Source organism: Sinocyclocheilus anshuiensis, unplaced genomic scaffold (assembly GCF_001515605.1).
Source record: "Sinocyclocheilus anshuiensis isolate Anshui unplaced genomic scaffold, SAMN03320099.WGS_v1.1 scaffold1079, whole genome shotgun sequence".
Taxonomy (NCBI): domain Eukaryota; kingdom Metazoa; phylum Chordata; class Actinopteri; order Cypriniformes; family Cyprinidae; genus Sinocyclocheilus; species Sinocyclocheilus anshuiensis.
The window spans coordinates 1,499,045-1,520,645 of record NW_015548207.1 but is presented as its reverse complement, the minus strand read 5'-3'; the positions used below and the strand labels follow the sequence as shown (position 1 = coordinate 1,520,645).

Sequence of the window (21,601 nt, the reverse complement as noted above, 5' to 3'; positions counted from 1 at the left end):
CGCCCCCGCTCTCTCTCTCTCTCTCTCTCTCTCTCTCTCTCTCTCTCTCTCTCTCTCTCTGTGTGCAGATGTTTTCAGCAGTCATTAGAGCAGTCAGTAGGTGATTATTAAGCCTCAGGGGTGCAGTAATTGTGGGAATGTGCGCCTCATGATTGTAGGGTCAGACTGATTAGTGAGGCTGTGATATCTTTTCTGTCCTTTCCTGCAGCTCATGCCTCAGTGCCATTACAGGTTATAGACGTGTAATGCACTCATTTACGCAGTTAGCACAGTTGGCCAGCATATATTGTGCATTACACTATATTGTTTTGCTTTTTGCTTTGCTTAAACATGGTTTTTGTTCTTATTTTTGTTATAAACTGGGTTATTATTTTTTATTTTATTTTATTTTTAATGTGTCTAACCTTATGACGGTTTGTTCATTCAAATATGTTCATATCCTGCAGTACCTTTTATGATCACAAGATATAGATAAAAATCACAAGTCTAAAGATAAAAAAAAATAAATAAATTGTGGAAATGCATTCACAGTCGATTGCAAAATATTTGAGCACTTTATCTATATCAGGCATATGGTGATTTTTGGTTGCACTTTATTTGTTAGTGTCACAAGAATGAACATTATTGTAATGAATGACGTTATAAAGTTTTGACATGATTGTATATAAATTATTTTGTGCTACTAATTTTGGCAGATAATGTTTCTGTTGCTTGGAGTTTTAGGGATAAACAAAGCTGTATTGTCTCTTGCACAATGTCCTCCCAGCGGTGTCTTTTCACTCGGCAGACCATGAACGAGTCCTTCGTGATATTTCTTCAGTGAATCATCAGCGTTGACTTTTCAGTCTTTATTAAATGTCCGACAGCTGTGTGTTTGGATCATGTGATCTCATCTCTCTTAAGCCTCACTCAACACAATCGAGTGAAAAAGAGAAATTACCGAGTCCTCAGGGTTTGGGTGAATTCCTGGCTGAGCGAGAGGGGGAAACAGATGAGTGCGTTTGCAACTGTGAAGATATTTCGCTTTAATATCGGGGACAGTTTCCTGTGGTCACTGATATATCATAAACGCAACAGACCCAGACCCAACAAACCAATTCTTTGAACAAATCTCTCTCTCTAGGGCTGGAGAGTGTGAATATCTGGAGCTGTTCCTCTCCTGCAGTGTAATCAGCTCTTCATTCGGGCGAGATGAAGACTGTCACAACAGATAACTCACATTTAGCAGCCCTGCAACCCTCCCATACACACATACTGGATGAACTTGTGTAAAAGTTCTCCAGCTTTAAGAATTCTTAAACACTACATGCTTAAAATAAGAATACTTGCAGCTTGTTTGGTTCAGCAGGATCCTTCTTATCGATTTGTTTTTTGCTATGTAGGAGTTGAGTTTTGAGTTGTCTATTTAGTTTTTGGTTTGCCATGACTTTATGTCTTTATGTATTTTTTTATGTCACAATTGAGACTTCGTATGAAGTCACTAAGGTGACATGGTTATGGGACAAATATGTAATGGGAGCAAAATATTATATTGTAATGCTTTAGCATTTGCGCTTAAAAGTTTTGCGTTCTCCCAAAAAACATCGTGTTGGCTGACAAAACTTTTGTGTGCACTCAAAAATGTTGTGAGCAAACAAAAAACTGGCGATGGATGGAATGAAAAAATATAGCAAATCATATTTCGCTTGCAAAAGTTTTGCGTTCCCCTGAGAAACTTTGCATTTAGTTGCTAATGCTTTTTTGTGTTTTCGAAACCTTTTGAAACTAATGCAAGTGAATACAAACTTTTAAAAACTTATGTGAATGAATATAAACTTGAAGGAAATAATAGGAGATTGGAGGAAAAATTTCATTCGCATAAGTTTTGTATTTCCTAAGAGATTTGCGTTTGGTTAAAACACTTGTCAAAATTGTGAACATTTTTTAAGGATAAACACAAAACTGGTGACAGAAAAAATATATGAGATTCAAAAAAATACTATATTGTGCTTGCAGACGTTTTTGTTCCCCCAAGAAACTTTGTTGGCAAAATGTTTCTGTTCTTTCAAAGCTTTTCGAAACGTATGCGAACAAACGCAAAATTGGTTATGGAAATAATGAGATGGGAGGAAAAATGATTTTGCTTACGATAGTTTTGCATTCCCCAGAGAAACGTTTGCGTTCTCTCAATTTTTCAACACTTTTGCGAGTGAAAGTAAAAACTTTTGAAATTTTTGCATTGCCCCAAGAAACTATATTTCCCTTGCAAAAGTGTTGTGTTCCCCCATGAAACTTTGCGTTTGCTTACAAGACTTTTGTGTACTCAAAAATGGCGATTGAAATAATGAGATGGGAGGAAAAACTATCATTTGTTTGCAAAAGTTTTGCGTTCCCTGCAAGAAACTTCGCATTTGCTCTCAAAACGTTTGCGTTCTCGCAACTTTTTTCAAACTTATGCGATCAAGCATATAAATGGTGATGGAAATAGGAGGGAAAACTATATTGGAATGATTTTGTGAGTGAACAAAGTTTTTTTCTTCTTTCGCCAATTATAATGTTACTTTTTTTGTTTTCTTATTAAAACTTTATCTTACAATTACCTTTTCCATTTATTTTTAGTTTGGGCTGAAAACATTTGCGTCTTGTGCATGTATTTATGTGCTTTTCCAATTTCCTTCAGTTATTTATTAAGTTTAAACCCATTCTATTGATGGCTGAGTAGGTGGTCCTGTTGTCTGGTACTCTTCAGGATGGATTAGCTTCATACGATCAGTGCATTGGTTTGTGGTTAATTTAAAACACCAGTGCATAGGTACAAGGTTTTGACCACATATGGACATGTTTCCATCTTCTAGTTTCTGCAGTCACTGGCTTTGCAAAAAGTGTTTGCACTGTTCAAAAGCAGTGACACGTTGAAAAAGTGGACGTGTCCATGCCTAATCTGAAGTTTTCAGTGGAATTCCCTGGTGTGGAAGTGTTTGAAATCCACCCCGCCCCTAAGTCAACAAATTAACCGGGCGATCTGAGGTGTTTACCCAGCAGCGCTGCCCCAGCTTTGGTTTAAGGGCTGAAAACACGAGTGTTTGTGCAACCTTTGACCTTGCATAGCAAGATTGGACTGTGGTTGCTACCCCTGCAAGTACAGACGAAGACCAAATGTGACTTATTCTTTTAAATGTGACCTTCTGGCATAATTTATATGCTCAGATCTTTTCAGCTGACGAAACTGCTGTTCTGTTTCTATGAGATGGATTTTTGGTGTGATTTTTCTTTAAGGTTGAATGAATCTGTACTTTTCTCGCACTTTATTTCTACCTGTGATGTTCATTTTTATTATTATTTTATTTATAATCATTTCTAATATTTAATATTTTATTTTTAAGCTGTGATGTCACTTTGCCCTTGTCTCTTTTATACGTTGTATTTAATTTTACAGTTGTGATGTCAATTTTCTGTTGTTATTTTTATGTTGTTATTTTGTCCTGTTATTTTTATTTTATTATTATTTTACTTATTTTACTTTATTTTACTTTTTATTACAATTATAATTTTATTTTTATTTTTATTTTACAGTTGTGATGTCACTTTGCTGTTGTCACTTTTTATTGTTTTCACATTTAATTTAATTTTAATGTAATTTAATTCAATTTTATGCTTCGGATTTCACTTAGCTTATTTATTTCAGTTATGATGATGATAATGATGATGATGATGATGATTATTATTTTACCGCAAGACGAATCAAACTACACAGTGAAAATTTCAAACATATGACTTTCTGAATGTATGAATGGCTTATGTTTGCATGGAAAGTAAAGCAAGCACCCAGTAGCTGCTTTTACTTTCATCTTATCTTTAAGCCGGCCACCTTGAAACTCCTTTACTTCCCCTTAAGAAACGTCCCCTCAAATCATCCCTCCATCTCCCCACCAAACCATTATTAAGAATTTATAAAATGAACACTTAAATGTCTTTATCTTCATCTTGCCCCATTACACCTCTAAGAGTAGTTGTGTAAAACGGTTGAAAATATCTCATTTCTGATTCTCATTTTCAGAGTTAACCATCTTCTGGTTCCAGCTTCACTTTTAGCATATAGACATGACAGTGCTATCAATCTCCTCATCTAAATCTCAGCATGAAAGTGTAAATGTTTTTCCTATAATGATGAGAATTAAGCAACACTATGAAACACAAATAAAACTTACTGAGGACAACATCTTTGATGGCAAGTTGTTCAAAGCCAAACTTTCCATTTGCCCCACGCCAATTAATTTGCTTTGCCAGTGGGTTTGTCAACAGTTTTGACATTATTCTCCACACACTGTCTTTCACAGTCAGGCCCCCTGCCAGTCCAAAATAGGTGACCTGAAAGACAGTATTGTTAGTTACTGACGGTACAGACTGGAGTCCTAAAGTGAAAATGTCAGAAAGCAGCGATGGTAAAAAGGGTGAAAAATTGTTACAAATCAGGTATTTAAAATCAGAATAAATGAAATATTGGTGATTATAAGAGTAGTGATACTTATGTGGACAGTGTCAGTAAGGATGCTACCATGCTATTTTTTTTTTTTTTTTTTTTTGTGCTGTTTGCATTGCTTTTTTTGTGTTGTGCCTTGCTGACAATTGATTTGTTGTTTTGCTTTTTTCTTTTAGTTTTATTTGTTGATTTGCTTTTTCATTTTGTTGTGCTTTGCTGACATTTTTTTCTGTTTTGCTTTGCTTTTTTCTTTTTGTTGTGCTTTGCTGACATTTTTTTGTTTAGTTGTGCTTTGCTGACAATTATTATTGCTTTGCTTTTGCGTTTTGTTTTGTTGTGCTTTGCTGACAATTTTTATTGCTTTACTTTTTCGTTTTGTTTTGATGTGCTGTGCTGACAGTTTATTTATTGCTTCGCTTTTTCTTTTTTTGTGCTTTGCTGACAATACATTTTTGCTTTGATTTTTAATTTTTGTGTTTTGCTTTGCTTTATTCTTTTTGTTGTGCTTTGCTAACAGTTTATTTGTTGCTTTGCTTTTTTGTTTTGTTGTGCTTTGATGACAGTTTTTTTGTTGCTTTGCTTTTTTTGTTTTGTTTTGTTGTGCTTTGATGACAGTGTTTTGTTGCTTTGCTTTATCGTTTTGTTTTGTTGTGCATTGCTGACATTTTTTGTTTGGTTGTGCTTTGCTTAGTTGCTTTGCTTTTTTCCTTTTTGTTTTGTTGCTTTGCTTTGCATTTTTCTTTTTCTTTTTTCCCCTTTTTTGCTGACATTTTTTGCTTTGTTCGTTTTTGTTTTGTTGTGCTTTGCTAACATGTTTGTTTTGTTTTTGTTCTGTTTTCTTTGCTTTTTTCTTCTTGTTTTGTTTTATTATGTTGTGCTTTCCTGACATTAGCACTAAGTGAAAGTCCTGTGTACTGTCTAAAGTCTACATTTTTCCCACAAGTCTATTTTGTCTAGAACGTCTGCTATCTGCCCTCTCTCAGCTTCCCAAGGTTAATCGCAGAGATGGCATGACATCTGGCCCAAGCTTTCTATTAGCATGTTCAAGGGGAGCATTAGAGGATTAGCAGTGTACTGCTAGCCTTAGGCGTCCCCATACAAAAAGTGAGACAGGTCCTGTCGATCTTCCTTCCCCTCATAATTAGCCGCAATAGTGGCATCTGACCCACTTTGGCTCTGAGATACAGGAAGGAGAAGGGTAAGGTGTTACAGATGTGTTGTCTGAGGAAATGGCAAGGGATTAAAAAGGTTTTAGCCTGAAAGTCACACATCTATTTTTGTCCCTCCGTTTTGCCGTGAGACCTGGACACACGTCGCCAATTCTGCCAACCTTTGCGGTGTAAAGTTAGGAGCAAGGAAAAGGGGGTCAGATAAAGGTACGTTATTTTTACCCCAGACAAAACGTCCGCCACGTTAACCCCCATTTGGGTTTTAATGAACCTGAGTGACGTTTTCAAGCCATTGTAATGACAGTTTTCGACCTTCTCCCTCGCTGTGTTCTGAGCGCTGACCTTTGTCTTTGCCGAAAGGTTGTTTTAAACTCTTTTATGAATATTAAAGGTTGTAATTCCATCCTTTGTTTGACGGTGTCCTTGGTTCTTCCAGCTCCAGAGTGCTATCCAGGCGGATACAGGACCTTGAGGAACGCATATCGTAGTGTTGATTTCGACTCTACTGAACTTCAGAACACAGCGATACAGGATCTGATCTGTGACCATTCGCTGCCTCCCGGATGGTACCGGTTTTCCATAAACAACAAACCTGCGGAGATGCCGACCCGCTGTGTTGAGGTGAGCAATTGTCAGTTAGTTCTGATTGTTTTCCAAACTGCAGTTTCTTGAGCTCTGTCTCTTTGTGTAGATGAACCGCTGTGGGACGCAGGCTCCGGTGTGGTTATCTCTTAAGGACAGCTCTCTGCCGAGGCCCGGAGAGGTCAAGCAGCTCTCAGCCTGTGCCACATGGCAGTTCTACCATGGAAGCACCAACAAAATGTATTTTAGTATCAAGAAACTTTCCTATCAAATTAAAATTCTCACTTTTTATTTGACATATTTTACTATATTAAAATAGTTTATTTTATTTATTTTTAAATAATATCTATTTTATTATTATTTGATTTATTTAATTATTTTATTTATTTAAATCAGCATAAATTAAAGGTACTGTTGTATTGTGGTATATCGACGAATACTACCATGATGTATTATAGTATACCATTATTTTTTTCTTTACGATGAGTTTTTTATTTTCAATGAGAATTTGTTGTAATAATGTCAAAATAATTTTTAAAATGTATTTAAAAATTCTTAATGCAAAATATAATTTATATTTTATATTTTTTCCTTCAGATTTTGTCGTGACACCACAAATTTGAGGTTTGAAATGAAAAGGCAGCATGAAAATTGCATTTGATTTGGATCTTAGTGACAATTCAACTGTAATAGCCTCCAAAACAGCGGCACTTGCACCACTAGAAGTAACAGTGTAGAGTTTCTTTTGGCCCATTTAATAGCACATCTGTAGATGTTCTCTGCACAACAGCCCAGTGAGAAACTGCCATCTCATTTGTAGTGGGTGATCAATATTTCTCTTTCTCTAAGTGTGTTTCCTCTCTCACTTTCTCAAACATCTCCTAGATCCATATAAATGACTGTATCATTAACCGTGTGTGAGAGTATTTGGGTCATTTTTATTTTAGGGTCGATTTCTGGCAACTGAAGTTCTGCAGGGGAACAAATCAGATTCATGTAGCAATATTTCACGGATTTATGACACTTCCATGACGGCTTCAGGAAGAAGGAAACTGTTCGGGTTTAGAGTTTTGGCAAGGCATGAAAGTCAGGGCTTCCTTCCACAGCACTATGTGTAATTTAAAATGACATATAAGTTAGACTGAATACTCTGACACAAAATTAAGGCCTAAATGATTGATTGATTGATTGATTGATTGATTGAAACAAAGTTTTAATACATCACAGGACTGATCTTCTGCAAAAAGGCCTTAATAAATTATTTATTTAATAAAACAACAATTATATATTAAATTGCATTCATTCATTCATTCTATAAAAGTATAAACAGGTCATGTTATGAATGCAAATTATTATGTTTATGTAATAAAAACAACATGTATAGATTAAACATTCATTTGTTTGTTTATTTACACCATAAAAAGTATAAATATAAAGTTTCATACATCGTATGACTTAATTTTTTTCAAAAAGGCATAAATAAATAAATAAAAAATTTGTTTAATAAAAACCACATTTATATATTAAATTGTATTTATTTATACTACGAAAGTATAAACAGGAAGTGTTATGCATCACTGGGTAAATGGTCTTCTAGAAAAATGGTCTAAATAAATATTTTATCTTTTTAAATAAAAAACATTTATTCATCAATTATTCAATAAAAATAATATTTACAGATTCAGTTATATTTATTGATTTATTTATACTATGAAAGTATAAAAAGGAAGTTTAAAGACTTTGTTGTTGCTTGTTTTATTAGTTGCTTCACCATACACACCTAAATCGTGTCCACCTGGTGAAACCAACGTTAATGGCATTTGTAAGGGTAAGTTTTTAGCTCTATAATTTATATATTTTTTAAATTTATGACATCTCTATGTTTCTATTTCATCTCATGACCTTGTTTTTCTCCTCTATGCAGCAAACGTCCCTTCACTACCTTCAAAACCTGTGGTGACCGCAGAGCTTGTCGGCAGTAGCGTCCACCTCCGCTGCTCCTTCACTGGGGTGACGTCCATGTGGCCGGTGGGGTATCAGGTGGTGTGGGCCAGATACTCCTCCAACACCATGAAGGTGGAGATCAGACGAGACATGACCACCAGACTCTACTCACTGGTGGAGATGGACGGAGTTCATTTCAGACTGGGAGAAACGGTAAAGAGACGATTGTAGAATGTAGCAGCTCTCGGCCTGTGCCACTTGGCAGTTCTTCCATGGAAGCACCAAAGATTGCTGCCTTTTCCGTATCCCAATCTCGGTCCGGAATTGTGGGGTGTTCCTTCTGTACTACCTGCAACCAACACAGGGTTGCATGGGATACTGTGCAGAAGGTACAATAACGTGACTTGTTTTTTATGTTTTTTCACACAGAAATTATTTAAACTCGGCAGTAGCGTCCACCTCCGCTGCTCCTTCACTGGGGTGACGTCCATGTGGCCGGTGGGGTATCAGGTGGTGTGGGCCAGATACTCCTCCAACACCATGAAGGTGGAGATCAGACGAGACACAACGATGAGACTGTACTCACTGGTGGAGATGGACGGACTTCACTTCAGACTGGGAGAAACGGTAAAGAGACGATTGTAGAATGTGGTTTTCATGTAAAATGCCATTTAGAAAGTCACATTTTGCTTAGGATTTGTTGAGAAAGATAAAAAAGGGCTACAGTATACAATAAATAGCTGTAAAATTATCCAGTGTTACGCAAATACATTCTAGTGAAATCTCATTGGTCTAAAATGCTGCTGTGCATATCTACATATTAAACATCGAATGCGTTCTGATTGGCTGTGAGTTTGCCGCTTCACGCAACAGTTCTGTTTGTAGCCAAGACGATAACTATGCTTCCATTCTTTCTTTTTTATTTAATATTCAAGAAAACATTTTGACCGAATTAAAATTTTTCCACCTCAAGTGAGCATATACATTTTTATGCACACGTTTTAAAAGTTATTCGCATCTTTCAGAATTTTTCACTGTGATATACCAAAATTCGTAAAAAAAAAAAAAAATGTATAAAATGTTTTGATGCACATATAGTACATGCAATTCTATCGTAGTTTATGTATATATTCTTACCATACTAAAATATTTTCCTCCTCAAGCGAGCGTATATGTTTTTTATTCACATTTTGGAAATGTTATTTGCATCTTTCAGAACTTTTCACTGTGATATACCAAAATTCATATAAAAAAAAAAAAACTGATTTTTATTTGCTTTCTTGATGCACATAAACTACATGCATGTCTATCATAGTTTATGTGCGTCTTCTTACAGAATGAAAAATGTTTTTGTGCAAATAATCTTAAAATCTTAAAGAAAAAAAATCACAGAAATTTCGTATAAATTTGAATAATTTGTAAAAATACATAAATGGAACCTGGCTAGACACAAAACCTTAGATCAAGGTTTTATATATAAAGTCCACTAAAATCAATTTTGTTTGTTTGTTTTTTGACTATAGCTACAAATGTTTCCAGGAGTGATAGAAATATGTTGATTATGATTAAGTAAAGTTCTGAATTTTGGTCACACCTGGTGAGTCTTAAAACACTATCATTGTCTTCTTTTGATTTTTTTTTTCCACTGGTGTAATGCGCTCCAGACAGCCGTTAAACTCTCTTCTCACCAGACCAAAAAAGGAAAGGGTCTTTGGTGAGGGGCATCTGTAGTCATAATGCCCTTTGACCTCTCATGTGAGTTCAGAAAGTGTTCCAGCGGAAGTGAGACCGAGTCAAGAAAGGGGAAAGGTCATATCGAGGCCACATGTGTATACAAACCCTAAATAACACAGAGGCAAAGCTTTGTGGAGTTTTGTCAAGAAGTTTGTCTTGAATTCATTCCAATTTGTCCAATTTGAAGTTTGAAGGAGGTTTGAATCCTAAAGTTTAAGAAGTGCTTCGCTACCTGCAGTCATAAAAAAAGCATGTGTTTCTAGATCACAGAGGCCCCCGTTTGAGGAACACCATCAGTCTGGTTTGGGTTGTGAGGTTCCCTTAAACATGTGTCACAGCTGGACTTAGTCAAACACACACACACACACACACACACACACACACACACAACACACACAACACACAGAGTGTTGCTACTTTCATCAGGAATGGCCACAGTACTAACCCTGTATAGTGCAGATGGCTGTTAAGCTCATTGTGTTCTTTTGTATATACAAACACACACACACACACACACACACACACACACACACACCTTGTGCTCTCTGTAATTCCCATAAGCAGACCTGAAAATCCTTCATACACACAGAAAAGCATATTCAAACAAACAGTGTTCGTTTCAGTGCCATATATGGCTTTAAATGCCTTGCAATGATGTAGTCTGTCAGATACATTGATGTGTTATGAAACAAATCTTTGATTTTTGGATTTTAATTCTCATCTTTGTTTTGTAATTAATGGTTGTATATTGTAGTGTGTTCATAAATAAATAAATAAAACAAATAATTTAACAAAAAAATATTATTATTTTTAAAATGTATTTATTTATTTTATTTGTGAATATATACAGTATATTGACATACCAGCAAGGCTACGTTCCCATATAAATAAAATCCATAAAAAATTATTAATGTAACATTTTATTTTAAATATTTAATATTAAAGCAATAAATAAAAAAGTGTTCTTTGCAATAAAAGTATACAAAAGTTCACTATATATTGTGTTATTTTTATTATTAAAAATGTATATCATTTATTTATTTTGTATTATTATTACTATTATTATTATTATTATTATTATATTTTGGCATGGATATTTTGTTGTATCGGCTAAGCTACATTACCATGAATAAAATTACAAATTAATTCACTTTAATTTTTTATTATTATTTTAATTATTAATTATTATTAAAGTAGTAAGTAAGAGAAAGTGTTCCTTGTAATTAAATTGTATATTATTAATTTCTGTAGTTTGATCTTTCAAATACATGCATTATGAAACAAAACTTTGATTTTTGGCCTCTCAGGTTTTAATTATCATTTTTTAATATTATGTCATAATTATTTTATTTTTAAATATATATTTTATTATATTTCTATATATGAATAAAATTATGAAAAAAGAAAAATTAATTAATTTATATTTTTGTTATTTTTTAATTATTTAAATGTTTTTTTATTAATTTAATAAACAAAAATTAAACCTTTCCCTGCAATAAAAGTGTACCGTTATTGATTTCTATAGTTTCTATCTCTTCGCTCAATCAGCATGACCTTCATGTCAGTGTGGTTTGATTGACAGTTTTCCTGCAGCGTGTCCACCTTCCTGTTAAACTCCTCCAGCTCACAGTCGGCGTCTAAAGAAAGCACTGGGTTTTTCGCGGGAATTAAGGTAAATCTGGTTACATCTAATTCTTCATAATTATGATGGTTCATGCGTCATGCACAATGCCTGAAGTGATAATTACCGGCTAAACACATTGCAGCATTGCAAATATTATGTTGCATAATTACCCATGTCTAACAGAGCTGTATGATGGTGTTTGATTTACACTGTCTTCGGCCAACCGTCCAACACTTTTTCCTCAGTTTGTTCCAGATGTCCTGCACATCCGCGAGGACGCTAAAAAACACGTTTTGGCCGTACACAGCACGGTCCCTATTCCCTGCCATGGGTTCGAACACAACCGCCGCTGCACACTGTCTCTTGCTCTCAGCGTACATGAATCAGGTGTGTGTATATTAGAATGTGAGTCAATGACAAACTTGTTTGGGAATTGTCAGTGTTGGAAATGGCGACAATATTAATTCAATTTTTCCCCCATTATTTTTATTATTATATATTTTAAATGTATGTTTTAATATGTAATGTATTAATTGGTTCTGTGATAAACTATTTATGTTTTTAATGGTTAATTTTCACATTCCTATATATATATATATATATATATAATTATTATTATTATTTTTTTTTTTTTTTGCTAACTCAAGTGCTCTGATCGCTTCTGTGAAAAACTGAAGTTTTTCAGTCTTATTGTAGTATTAGTATTAGTAGTAGTAGTAGGTAGTAATAGCAGTAGTAGTACTATATTGTTTATTGTTTAGAATTTTGAACATGCTTTTTTAAATTCTTTTTTTGTTTTTATTTATTTATAAATTGTCATTTTATTTATTTTATTTTTACTGTTTTTCAATTCATATATGTTTTTTTTATTATTTTCATTAATATGTTTGTTGTTTCTTAATTATATATATATTTTTTTAGTTGTTTTGTAGTTTTCATATATTCATATAGTTTTTGGATTTGCCAACTCAAATGCACTGATTGCTTCGGTGAAAAACAATTCTGAAGGAAGTATTTTATTATTATTATTATTATTATTACTATTATTTACTATTTTTAAACGTTTTTATTCTTTTTATTTCTACATTTTTATTTTATTTTATTTTACAGTTTTTACATTCATGTTTTTTTTATTTGCCAACTCAAGCGCTCTGATCGCTTTTTTTATCATTGTTTTTTTTTTTTTATTATGCATTGATTTATTTTTGTTTTGTGGTTTTCTTCTTCTTCTTCTTCTTCTTCTTCTTCTTCTTCTTATTGAATACTGATACAAATGTGTATTTGTGTTCATAAAATGTCTTTCTTATCTTGTCATGATTTAAGCTTCATGTAGCTTAGGTGAAAGGCTTTGAATGTGACTGCATGTGCATGAATTGTCCTTTTCCTCTCAAGAACATATTGTCTTTGAGTTTTTTTTTCCGTTCATTTAAGGATGTATCTACTGATAATCTCTGTCCGAATGTCTCAGACAATGTAGTCATGGAGGTTTCAAACGTGGCCTTATCATCCTGCTCGGTTGAGCTCCTGTCTCAGGCCTGTCGAAACAACGTCTGTGCTCAGGGTAACGTGACTCTCACCGCTGTTACTGATTTCACCCGGGACGGGAACCGGGTCAGCTTCATTTCCACACAGCCCGCCAAAGGCAGTCCTCGTCTCTGGAGAGGTTACAGCCCTCCTGCGTTCAAGGTTAGCCAAACTTTAGCATGCATGCGGATTTAATATCAGTTGCTTGAGTGGTTTTGTACTTAATTAATATCTGTAATTTGATAAGTGCTCTTTGAAATGGCCTTAAGTACAATTAAGTGCTTGAGATTAAAATATATTCACATTGATATTGTTTCAAGGGGAATTTTTCTTGCTTTTTTTACAATTTGACCCACCCTGATGAACTATAGTGTGCCCTGGTGGTACACTGACATTAACCAATCATAACAAAGTTTATTTGCATGTAGAAGTCTTAAAGGTACAGTAGGAAATAATAGTCTAAGGTTGCAAACAACACTGTTATCATAATTTTCACACTTAAAACAAGTAAAACATTTTTATAAGGAAGAACCCAAGAAGTATCATAATTTGGACCGTTTCTACATCAAGGTGGGATGTTAGTAAATTTTCACAATTTTTACAAATTATGTTGTGATGACTGCATTAATGAAACATTCAACCCTGTTACCAAGTAAGAAAAAAAATGATCCAGCAAAAATTAGAAAATGATCAATCAAATATTTTTATTCAGTAATTTATGGGAAAATAAGTTTATTAACTTATATAAATCTTTTTTTTTTTTCAAAAACTAGCTAGAGTATAGCTTAATTTAGGCTACATTTGCAACCCTGTTACTATTTATTTATTTTATATTATATTTAAATTTTGATTAAGCATTTCTATTTTATTTAAGAAAATAAAGTCACATAAATCAAGGTTATTAGACTATTATTTTCAGAATATTTTCAGACACATTTTTGTAACAGGGTCGTGAGATTTTTTTATTTGTTATGGGGTTGAAAAATAGTTAGACATTTTTTTTTTTGCCTTTTCTTTTATTTTTTTCCCTTTCTTTTTCTTTTATTTATTTGTCTGTTTGTTTGTTTGAAAACCTGATATAAAACAAATAGAAAATAAAACTGCTTGTATAAAATCTTTTGAGACCATTTGACAGATTTTTTTTTAGCACTTTACTTTTTTGAAACAGGGTTGAAAAAAACTGATATAAAATAAATAGAAAGTAAAACAGTTCATATAAAATCTTTTGAGACAGTTTGACAGAATATTTAGCATTTTCCTTTTTTATAACAGGGCTGAAAAATAAAAAAAAAACTGATATAAAATAAATAGAAAATAAAACTGCTCATATTAAATTTTGTGAGCATTTTATTATTTCTCTCTTTCTGTCTGTCAACCGGACAAGTAGTATTCAGCAATGTTTAGATTTTTTCGAACCCTCCAGATTTGAAGTATACTGTGACTCGGTCTTACAGCTCTCATAATTGACCCCTGCTGAAAGGAAGAAAGAGCCTCTAATAAGGTAGACACCGAAAGGACAGACAAGAATGTGGTAATTCAGAAGGAAAGAAACATAAACACACATAAACCACCAGTCTTCTTAAATAATGTGTCACCGCTGGCCCCAGACCACCATCTGTGTTGTCTGTAAACATGAAAGCCGCTCAGTGCCCTTTAATAATGGGAAGAGACCGTACTCTTCTGCATTATAATTAGGCTAGAGCCGGCATAGTTCCGCAATTATTATCCCCATCAATGCCGTCTAAATTGAGAATGTTTTGAGGGCTTAGCAATGCTATGTTGATTCCCTGAGATGGCTGCGCTGCTTTTTGTAAGTCATTTTTCTAAGTAAAAGATACATTTGCAGTGCAAATAGCTGCCAGTATGATGATTCATTACCAATTTGTAATTTTTTTTTTCTGATTGCAGATTACAGTTCAAGATGTTCCAACGGCGACCTGTTACTCCCTAACTGACCCTCACGTCATTACATTTGATGGCAGGTAAAATATTTATCAGTTTTTAGACAAGTTTCTTTCTTTCTTGTAGCTCAGCTGATAAAGCATTGTGATAATATAATGATAACAATGGCACGGTCATGGGTTCGATTCTCAAGGAGCGCAGTAAATATACTGAAAGCTTTTTATTTCTTCTTTGGCGTTTTCAATGGAGAATTTGAATTATTCTAGACAGTAGCGAACTGTGAGTCTTGAACCTTGGCCCTCTCGCCCTATACCCTCGTCGGGGGAAAACAAACTGCCAGCCTAACTTACGGTGTCGTCTTCTAAAAGTCATTTTTGACAATTCCATCTTTGAAACAAGAGGCTTATCCAAGTTTATTTCCACATTAATTGTATTTATTTTATTTAGATGGTGATTGTCAAATTATGAATTGCTTATAGTTTTATTAAAAATAATATTTAAAATTTGTCATTTAAAAATATTTAAAATTTGTAAATATTGCTTTTACAATAGTTTAGGCCCTCTCTGATGGCCTAGAGGGCCCTGATGGTTCCCCTCTGCTTCTAGATCACCTGTGATTATTTTGACATAAGTTATGCAAGTTTTACATGACAGATGTTCAAATGGTACATTTTCAGGTAATGAGACAGAAAAGTAAAGGTCACTTTGGATTTCAGATTTGTGTGGTGCAGATTTATCACTTGTACTCTTTGAATTTTGATTTGATGGTAGGTAAAACATTTACAAGTTTTTTAGAATAGAAGGTCCTTTCTTTCTTGTAGCTCAGCTGGTAAAGCATTGCATTAACAACTAACATCTCCAAGGTGGTGGGTTCGATTCCCAAGTGAGCACAATGAATTTACTAAAGGCTTTTTATTTATTTCTTTGCCACTTGTGACGGATGATTTGGAATTCTTCTAAATTGCCTACACTCTTAAAGGGGTCATATGATGCGATTTCAAGTTTTCCTTTCTCTTTTACAGTTTGTCTCCTTTCATTTGTTTATGTGAAAACAATTGTTTATGAAGGCCAAAAGTAGTATGTGAGCACTTCACAATGTTAAAAGGAAAAAGCAATATAAAGTCATGGGATAGCTGGGTATGTTTATGCATAAACTCTAGTAATAAAAAAAAGGACCATAAATTCAATATCTTTGTTATTTACTTAATGAAGAAGAGGAGAGTATCCTTACCTGAATAGAGCTGGTCACACTTGCATGTTCTCTTAAACTAAAAAGAGAAAAGACATAGGAAACCAATTAGCATTTGAAAGTTATAATTTATAGACATTTTAAGAAAGAAATAATTTACCTGTTGAGAGTGTGTTGACAGTCTGTGTTTGATTGCTGAGCTCCAGAAAATCAGTAATGAGGCATCTTAGAGTGTAGCCTCAGGGTTAGGGATATTACATTAAAACAACAACAACAACAACAACAGCATGTTGTGTGAATTATGTTTTTATTAACATGCAAAATTGTCAGTGCTCTGTACTTAAGTACAATACTCAAGTAAATGTACTTAGTTACTGTCTGCCTCTGATGACAATGGACACTGAACATAAATAAATGCTTAAAGAAATAAAACAAAATAGAATATAACATATTGTATTGAAGACCAAGCTCCAGTGAAATATCTTCACAAGCCAAGTTTCAGTGAAAAAAATCACAATCCAATCAATATGATGCCTTTAAGCCCATCATTTTGGTGTGATTAAGTAGCGATTTTTCTCTGCAGATGGTGAGGTTGTAGGATGTGATACATCTGAAATACACAATTGAGTTTAGCGTTACAGTGTGTCCATGTGTTTATGTAAAAACAATTATGTTTATGAAAGCCAAAAGCAAAAATGGACAGTATGTGAGCCCTTCACAATCTTAAAAAGAAAAAAGTGATATAAAGTCATGGGATAGTTTAATATTTTTTGTGACTGAGTATGTTTATACATAAACCCAAGTAATAATTAAAAAAAGCTAACAATATGAAATTAATTGTCTCTTTTACTTACTTTGTGGAGAAGAGGAGAGAATTCCCACAGCTTAGCAGAGCTGCACACACTTATATGTGACAAAAACTAAAAAAAAGAGATAAGAACATGTTTGTTTGGAAACCAGTTACATTTTTACAGTTAAATTTGTATTTAAATTTTAAGAATGAAATCATTTACCTGTTGAGAGTGTGTTCACAGTCTGTAGTTGGATCACTGAACTCCAGAAAATCAGTAATGAGGAGCTTTAACAGTTACAGATTTGAAAAACAAAAGGGCGGGAATAAAGAACCCTAAACTCTAACACAAAGAACCATTTCAGCATGAAAGGGTTCTTCAGAATGCTATGGTTCTAAATAAACCCATTACTGCATGTAAAGATCCTTTAAAGAACCATCTTTTTTTAGAGTGTAGAAGTGTGACTTAAGTTGTGTGACTTTTACATGACGGATGCTCAAATGGTACATTTTCAGGTAATGAGACACAAATGCAAAGGTCACTTTGGATTTCAGATTTGTGTGGCACAGATCTATCATTTGTACTCTTAAATTTGATTTGATGGCAGGTAAAATATGTACAAGTTGTTAGACAAAGAGCTCTTCCTTTGGTGTTTTTTTTTTTTTTGTAGCTCAACTGGTAAAGCATTGTGCAAACAACTAACAATGCCAAGGATGTGGGTTCGATTCCCAAGTAGCACAATGAATTTACTGAAGCCTTTTTCTTTCTTTCTTTGGCATTTGCAAAGGACAATTTGAATGTTTTAGATCGCCTGTGATTATTTCAACATAAGTTATGTGACTTTTACATGACAGATGCTCAAGTGGTACATTTTCAGGTAATGAGGCAGAAACGAAAAGGCCACTTTGGATTTCAGATTTGTGTGGCGCAGATTTATCACTTGTACTCTTTGAATTTGGCTCAGAAGGACGGATCTTCATGAAAGTGTACGGGAACTGTCCTCATTAGTGGATATGTCCTTGACAGATGCCGGCTCTGTGCCACAGTTTCCTCCAGTACAAATGGCCCGAATGGACAATAGATATGGATTTAAACACACACTATAGTGGGATGTATTGAGCAATGTGTGTTTACAGCAATGCCAACGCACAGAGCAATAACCGCAAAGTGTCACGGTCACCATCAAAGTAAATGATGCTGAAACTGTCCTATGAAAATTACTGCCTCGGTTTCTCTCCCTCAATTTCTTGCTCTTGTTTTATCGTACAGGTCTTTTTAAATAGACTCTTTCTTCCTGCCTCTCCTCCAATTTGCCATTAAGTTCAAGTAGTCCTCTGGGAGGTTGTTTTCAGCTGTCTAGTCTTTAAAGGTTGTTTAAAGAGTGCACACAGAGGTTTCTGAATTTCATTTGTTTTAATCTCCATGACTTTTTTAGCACAGCAAAACAGAACTCGGAAAAGAAACAAGATAACTATCAGTCAGTGCATCTCTGTCTGTGTATCTGCAAAGTTAAATATTAATTGTTCTGTTAATTAATTACATTTAATTCATGTATTAATCATTAATACATACATTACCATAACCCTGTTCCACTCAGGCGCTACGAGAACCAGCAAACGGGCACGTTTTTGCTCTATAAGAGCACAAAGCGTGTGTTTGAGGTCCACACAAGGCAGTGGGATTGTGGGAGCCGACATTACTCTGTGGCATGTACCTGCGGAGTGGCGGCTCGAGAGGGCAATGAGGTTGTGACCTTTGACATGTGCAATGGGCAGCTGCAGGAAACACGCCCGCACTTGTCCGTCAAGGCCTTGGGACCATCCGTGACCAATCAGATTAGGATCCACGAGACGCATCAAGGGAAGAAAGTCACGGTACGGTTACATTCGTGTGCTGTGGTAGCTAATAATAATAATTATTATTTGTAGACTATTTTATGCTGCAGTGAAAATTTAGACAAAACAATCTAATCATGGAAAGACTGTGCTTCACATCTGAAACAAAACTATTGCAATTCAGTCAGTGTTGGAGGTAACGGATCACAAGTAACATGAGTTAAGTAATCAGATTACTTTTTCAAGTAACTAGTAAAGTAACACATTACTTTTAAATTTACAATGAAATATGCAAGTAATTTTTTCAAATAAGTAACGAAAGGTACTTTTTTCCCCATTCATTCACTCACACCTCTCCTGTCCCCGTGTTGAGAGAAATTGGGAGTGAGATGCAGAGGCATTTCCTTCAGACTGAGGCTCATTAATTTCACTTTTGGTGTGAGAGGGACCTTACAGTGGCCAAAAATATAACTTTTGTGTTTTTTGTTATTAAAAAACAAAAAAGCAAGCCCAGCCCAAGTGACAAAAGTAACTCAAAAGAAACGTAATGCATTACTCTCCATAACTTTTTCATGGTGTAATGCAATATTGTAATGCATTATTTTTAAAAGTAACTTTCCCCAACACTGCTTATATTTGACTAAATACACAATAGACCATATGATATCTCATTGACATGCAAACTCAGTCATGCTCACTGCAAAAGGTTTGCAGTTCAAGTTTCAATTTCTTGGTGAAATTGTCTGAAAAGTAAACACAGATCTCAACTGTTTAGAAAATATACTTTTTTTCCCTGAAAAAAGATTTTAAAGCGCTCAGTCTCCACAGACCATCGGTCTGTCAGTGCAGCAGATGTTGTCATTGTTGCACTGTGACACACTTTGAATGAGGAAGTGTTTTGTGATGGCTAAATTTATCTAGATTTGTAATATTCTGATGTGGACTCTTGACAAATTGCCACTAATGTCCTCACAACCAGCTGGCGAGGAAATGGGATATTTTACTAACATGTGAATTTAGTTTATGATTGAAGTTGGGGTAAACTGAAGTTTAATTGATGAAGTATGATTTCAGATGTTGGATAGACCCAGTGCATGCATGGACAGACATTGAAAGACAAATATATTTTATATATAAATTAATAATAAATAAATTAATTATAAATTATATTTTTGTAAAATATAAAAAGTAGATAAATATAAATATATTAATAAGAAATATAAATAAACAGGTTTTTATCTTTGTAGAATTTTTCTCCATCTTTTTTTTAATAATCTTTTTCATTTTATTTTAATAAAAATCTGTACTTGACACTATCTAAACATTTGCCTTGCATATTTAAGGGTCAGCATGACCTGATTTTGGTTTAATGTTTAACGTTAAAAATGTAAGAATTTAGGTCATTTTCGTTTGACCCCTGCAGATCGTTTTTGCCTCAGGGGCGTTTGTGCGAGCAGACATCAGTGATTGGGGAATGAGTCTGTCCATCAGGGCTCCAAGTCAGGACTTTAACGCCACCAGAGGCCTGTGCGGGTTATTTGACCGGAACAGCCACAATGACCTCCATCATCCTGCAGGCACAAGCTACCGTGACAAAGACCTAGAGGAATTCATTCAGGGCTGGAGGTGAGAGATGCTTTTTCAACATCCATACAGTCTATATTTTCACTAGAAACGATATATGGTACTTAACTGGGCTGTTGAGTTAAATCTGGGTAATAAATCTAGTCAGAACCAAATCTGTCGTGAGGTGCGCTACTAAGGTCGTCTAAGGCGAGGCTCTTCAACTCCAGCCCTGGAGTGCTAGTGTCCTGCAGACTTTAGTACCAATCCCAGTTTAACCCACCTTTCTGTAATTCTGAACACCTTAATTAGCTTGTTTGGGTGTGTCTGGTGAGGGTTAGAGTTAAACTCGAAGGACACTGGCCCTCCAGGACTGGAGCTGAAGAGCCCTGCTCAAAGGTGGATTTAACTGACGTCCTGGTCAGAAATATGGAGCTATAATGCAGGTAAGAACTATGAAAGACACAAAAATGTGCAGATATATGTACAAAAATTGTCTCACACTTACAAGCTGAAAACGTCCAAAAGATGCCAAACAAGTGGGAGTAGATAGGAGACTTGGATAGCAGTTCGGTTTCAGATTAGAGTTGCATCACCATTTAACCTTGATTTGCTCGTTTTAATGTCAAATATAATTAAAGCAGAGGAAAGTCTCTAATCTAATGGGCTAACCTTTCTCCAACTCTAAATCCTCTCTTGACGTAGTGCTTGAGGGCTTAATTCAAAGGCTGATTTGAGACAGTCATATTTTTGTTTTATTTCTCCGTGTCAGGATCACGCCTGGGGAGAGCCTGTTTGACAGCACGCCACCTGCCGTGGATGAGAAGATAAAGTGGAATTTCTGTACTTGTCAAAAGGGATATAGCCTATCCCTCCATTCAGCACACGCCTCCGAAAGCCAATTAAACCCACCTCCCATCTTTCGCTGCCTATCTCACGACGACACAGATTACACGTCCCTGTTCCCCTTCAAAGAAGCCACTGCCGAGCACACCGTTAAACCTGTCTCCACCCGTAACATCCAGAAGCGGGAGACGTTGGCTGAAGTGTCAGAATTAGGTGTTAAACCAAAGTCTCAGGTGTCCCAAGGTCTGGCAGAGAACTCTCCTTCTGTAGAGGAGTTAGAACTGGACTCATTATTTAAAGTTGACGCTCCTCGCTTGAATGAATTTAAGGTGCCCTTACCAAGCTCAGGTGGAAGGCCTAAGAGACAAACCCTTGACTTTCTGCCCGTTTACACTGTCCAGGCCCTAAGCCAGACCGACCTCGAAAGTTTTGCCTACTT

General features: G+C 34.9%; 1 protein-coding gene across 1 annotated transcript in view; it reads left to right on the top strand.

Annotated features, from left to right (window-relative positions):
- Positions 1–21,601, top strand: part of LOC107653538 (von Willebrand factor D and EGF domain-containing protein-like) — a 65,375-nt gene that overhangs the window by 1,965 nt on the left and 41,809 nt on the right. The window contains exons 2-12 of the mRNA XM_016440283.1: positions 6,065–6,249; positions 6,320–6,458; positions 7,973–8,038; positions 8,135–8,367; positions 11,471–11,560; positions 11,758–11,899; positions 12,981–13,198; positions 14,945–15,018; positions 18,516–18,792; positions 20,177–20,379; positions 21,089–21,599. Of these exons, the coding sequence (XP_016295769.1) occupies positions 6,065–6,249; positions 6,320–6,458; positions 7,973–8,038; positions 8,135–8,367; positions 11,471–11,560; positions 11,758–11,899; positions 12,981–13,198; positions 14,945–15,018; positions 18,516–18,792; positions 20,177–20,379; positions 21,089–21,599 (2,138 nt within the window). The remainder of the gene's footprint in view (positions 1–6,064; positions 6,250–6,319; positions 6,459–7,972; positions 8,039–8,134; positions 8,368–11,470; positions 11,561–11,757; positions 11,900–12,980; positions 13,199–14,944; positions 15,019–18,515; positions 18,793–20,176; positions 20,380–21,088; positions 21,600–21,601) is intronic.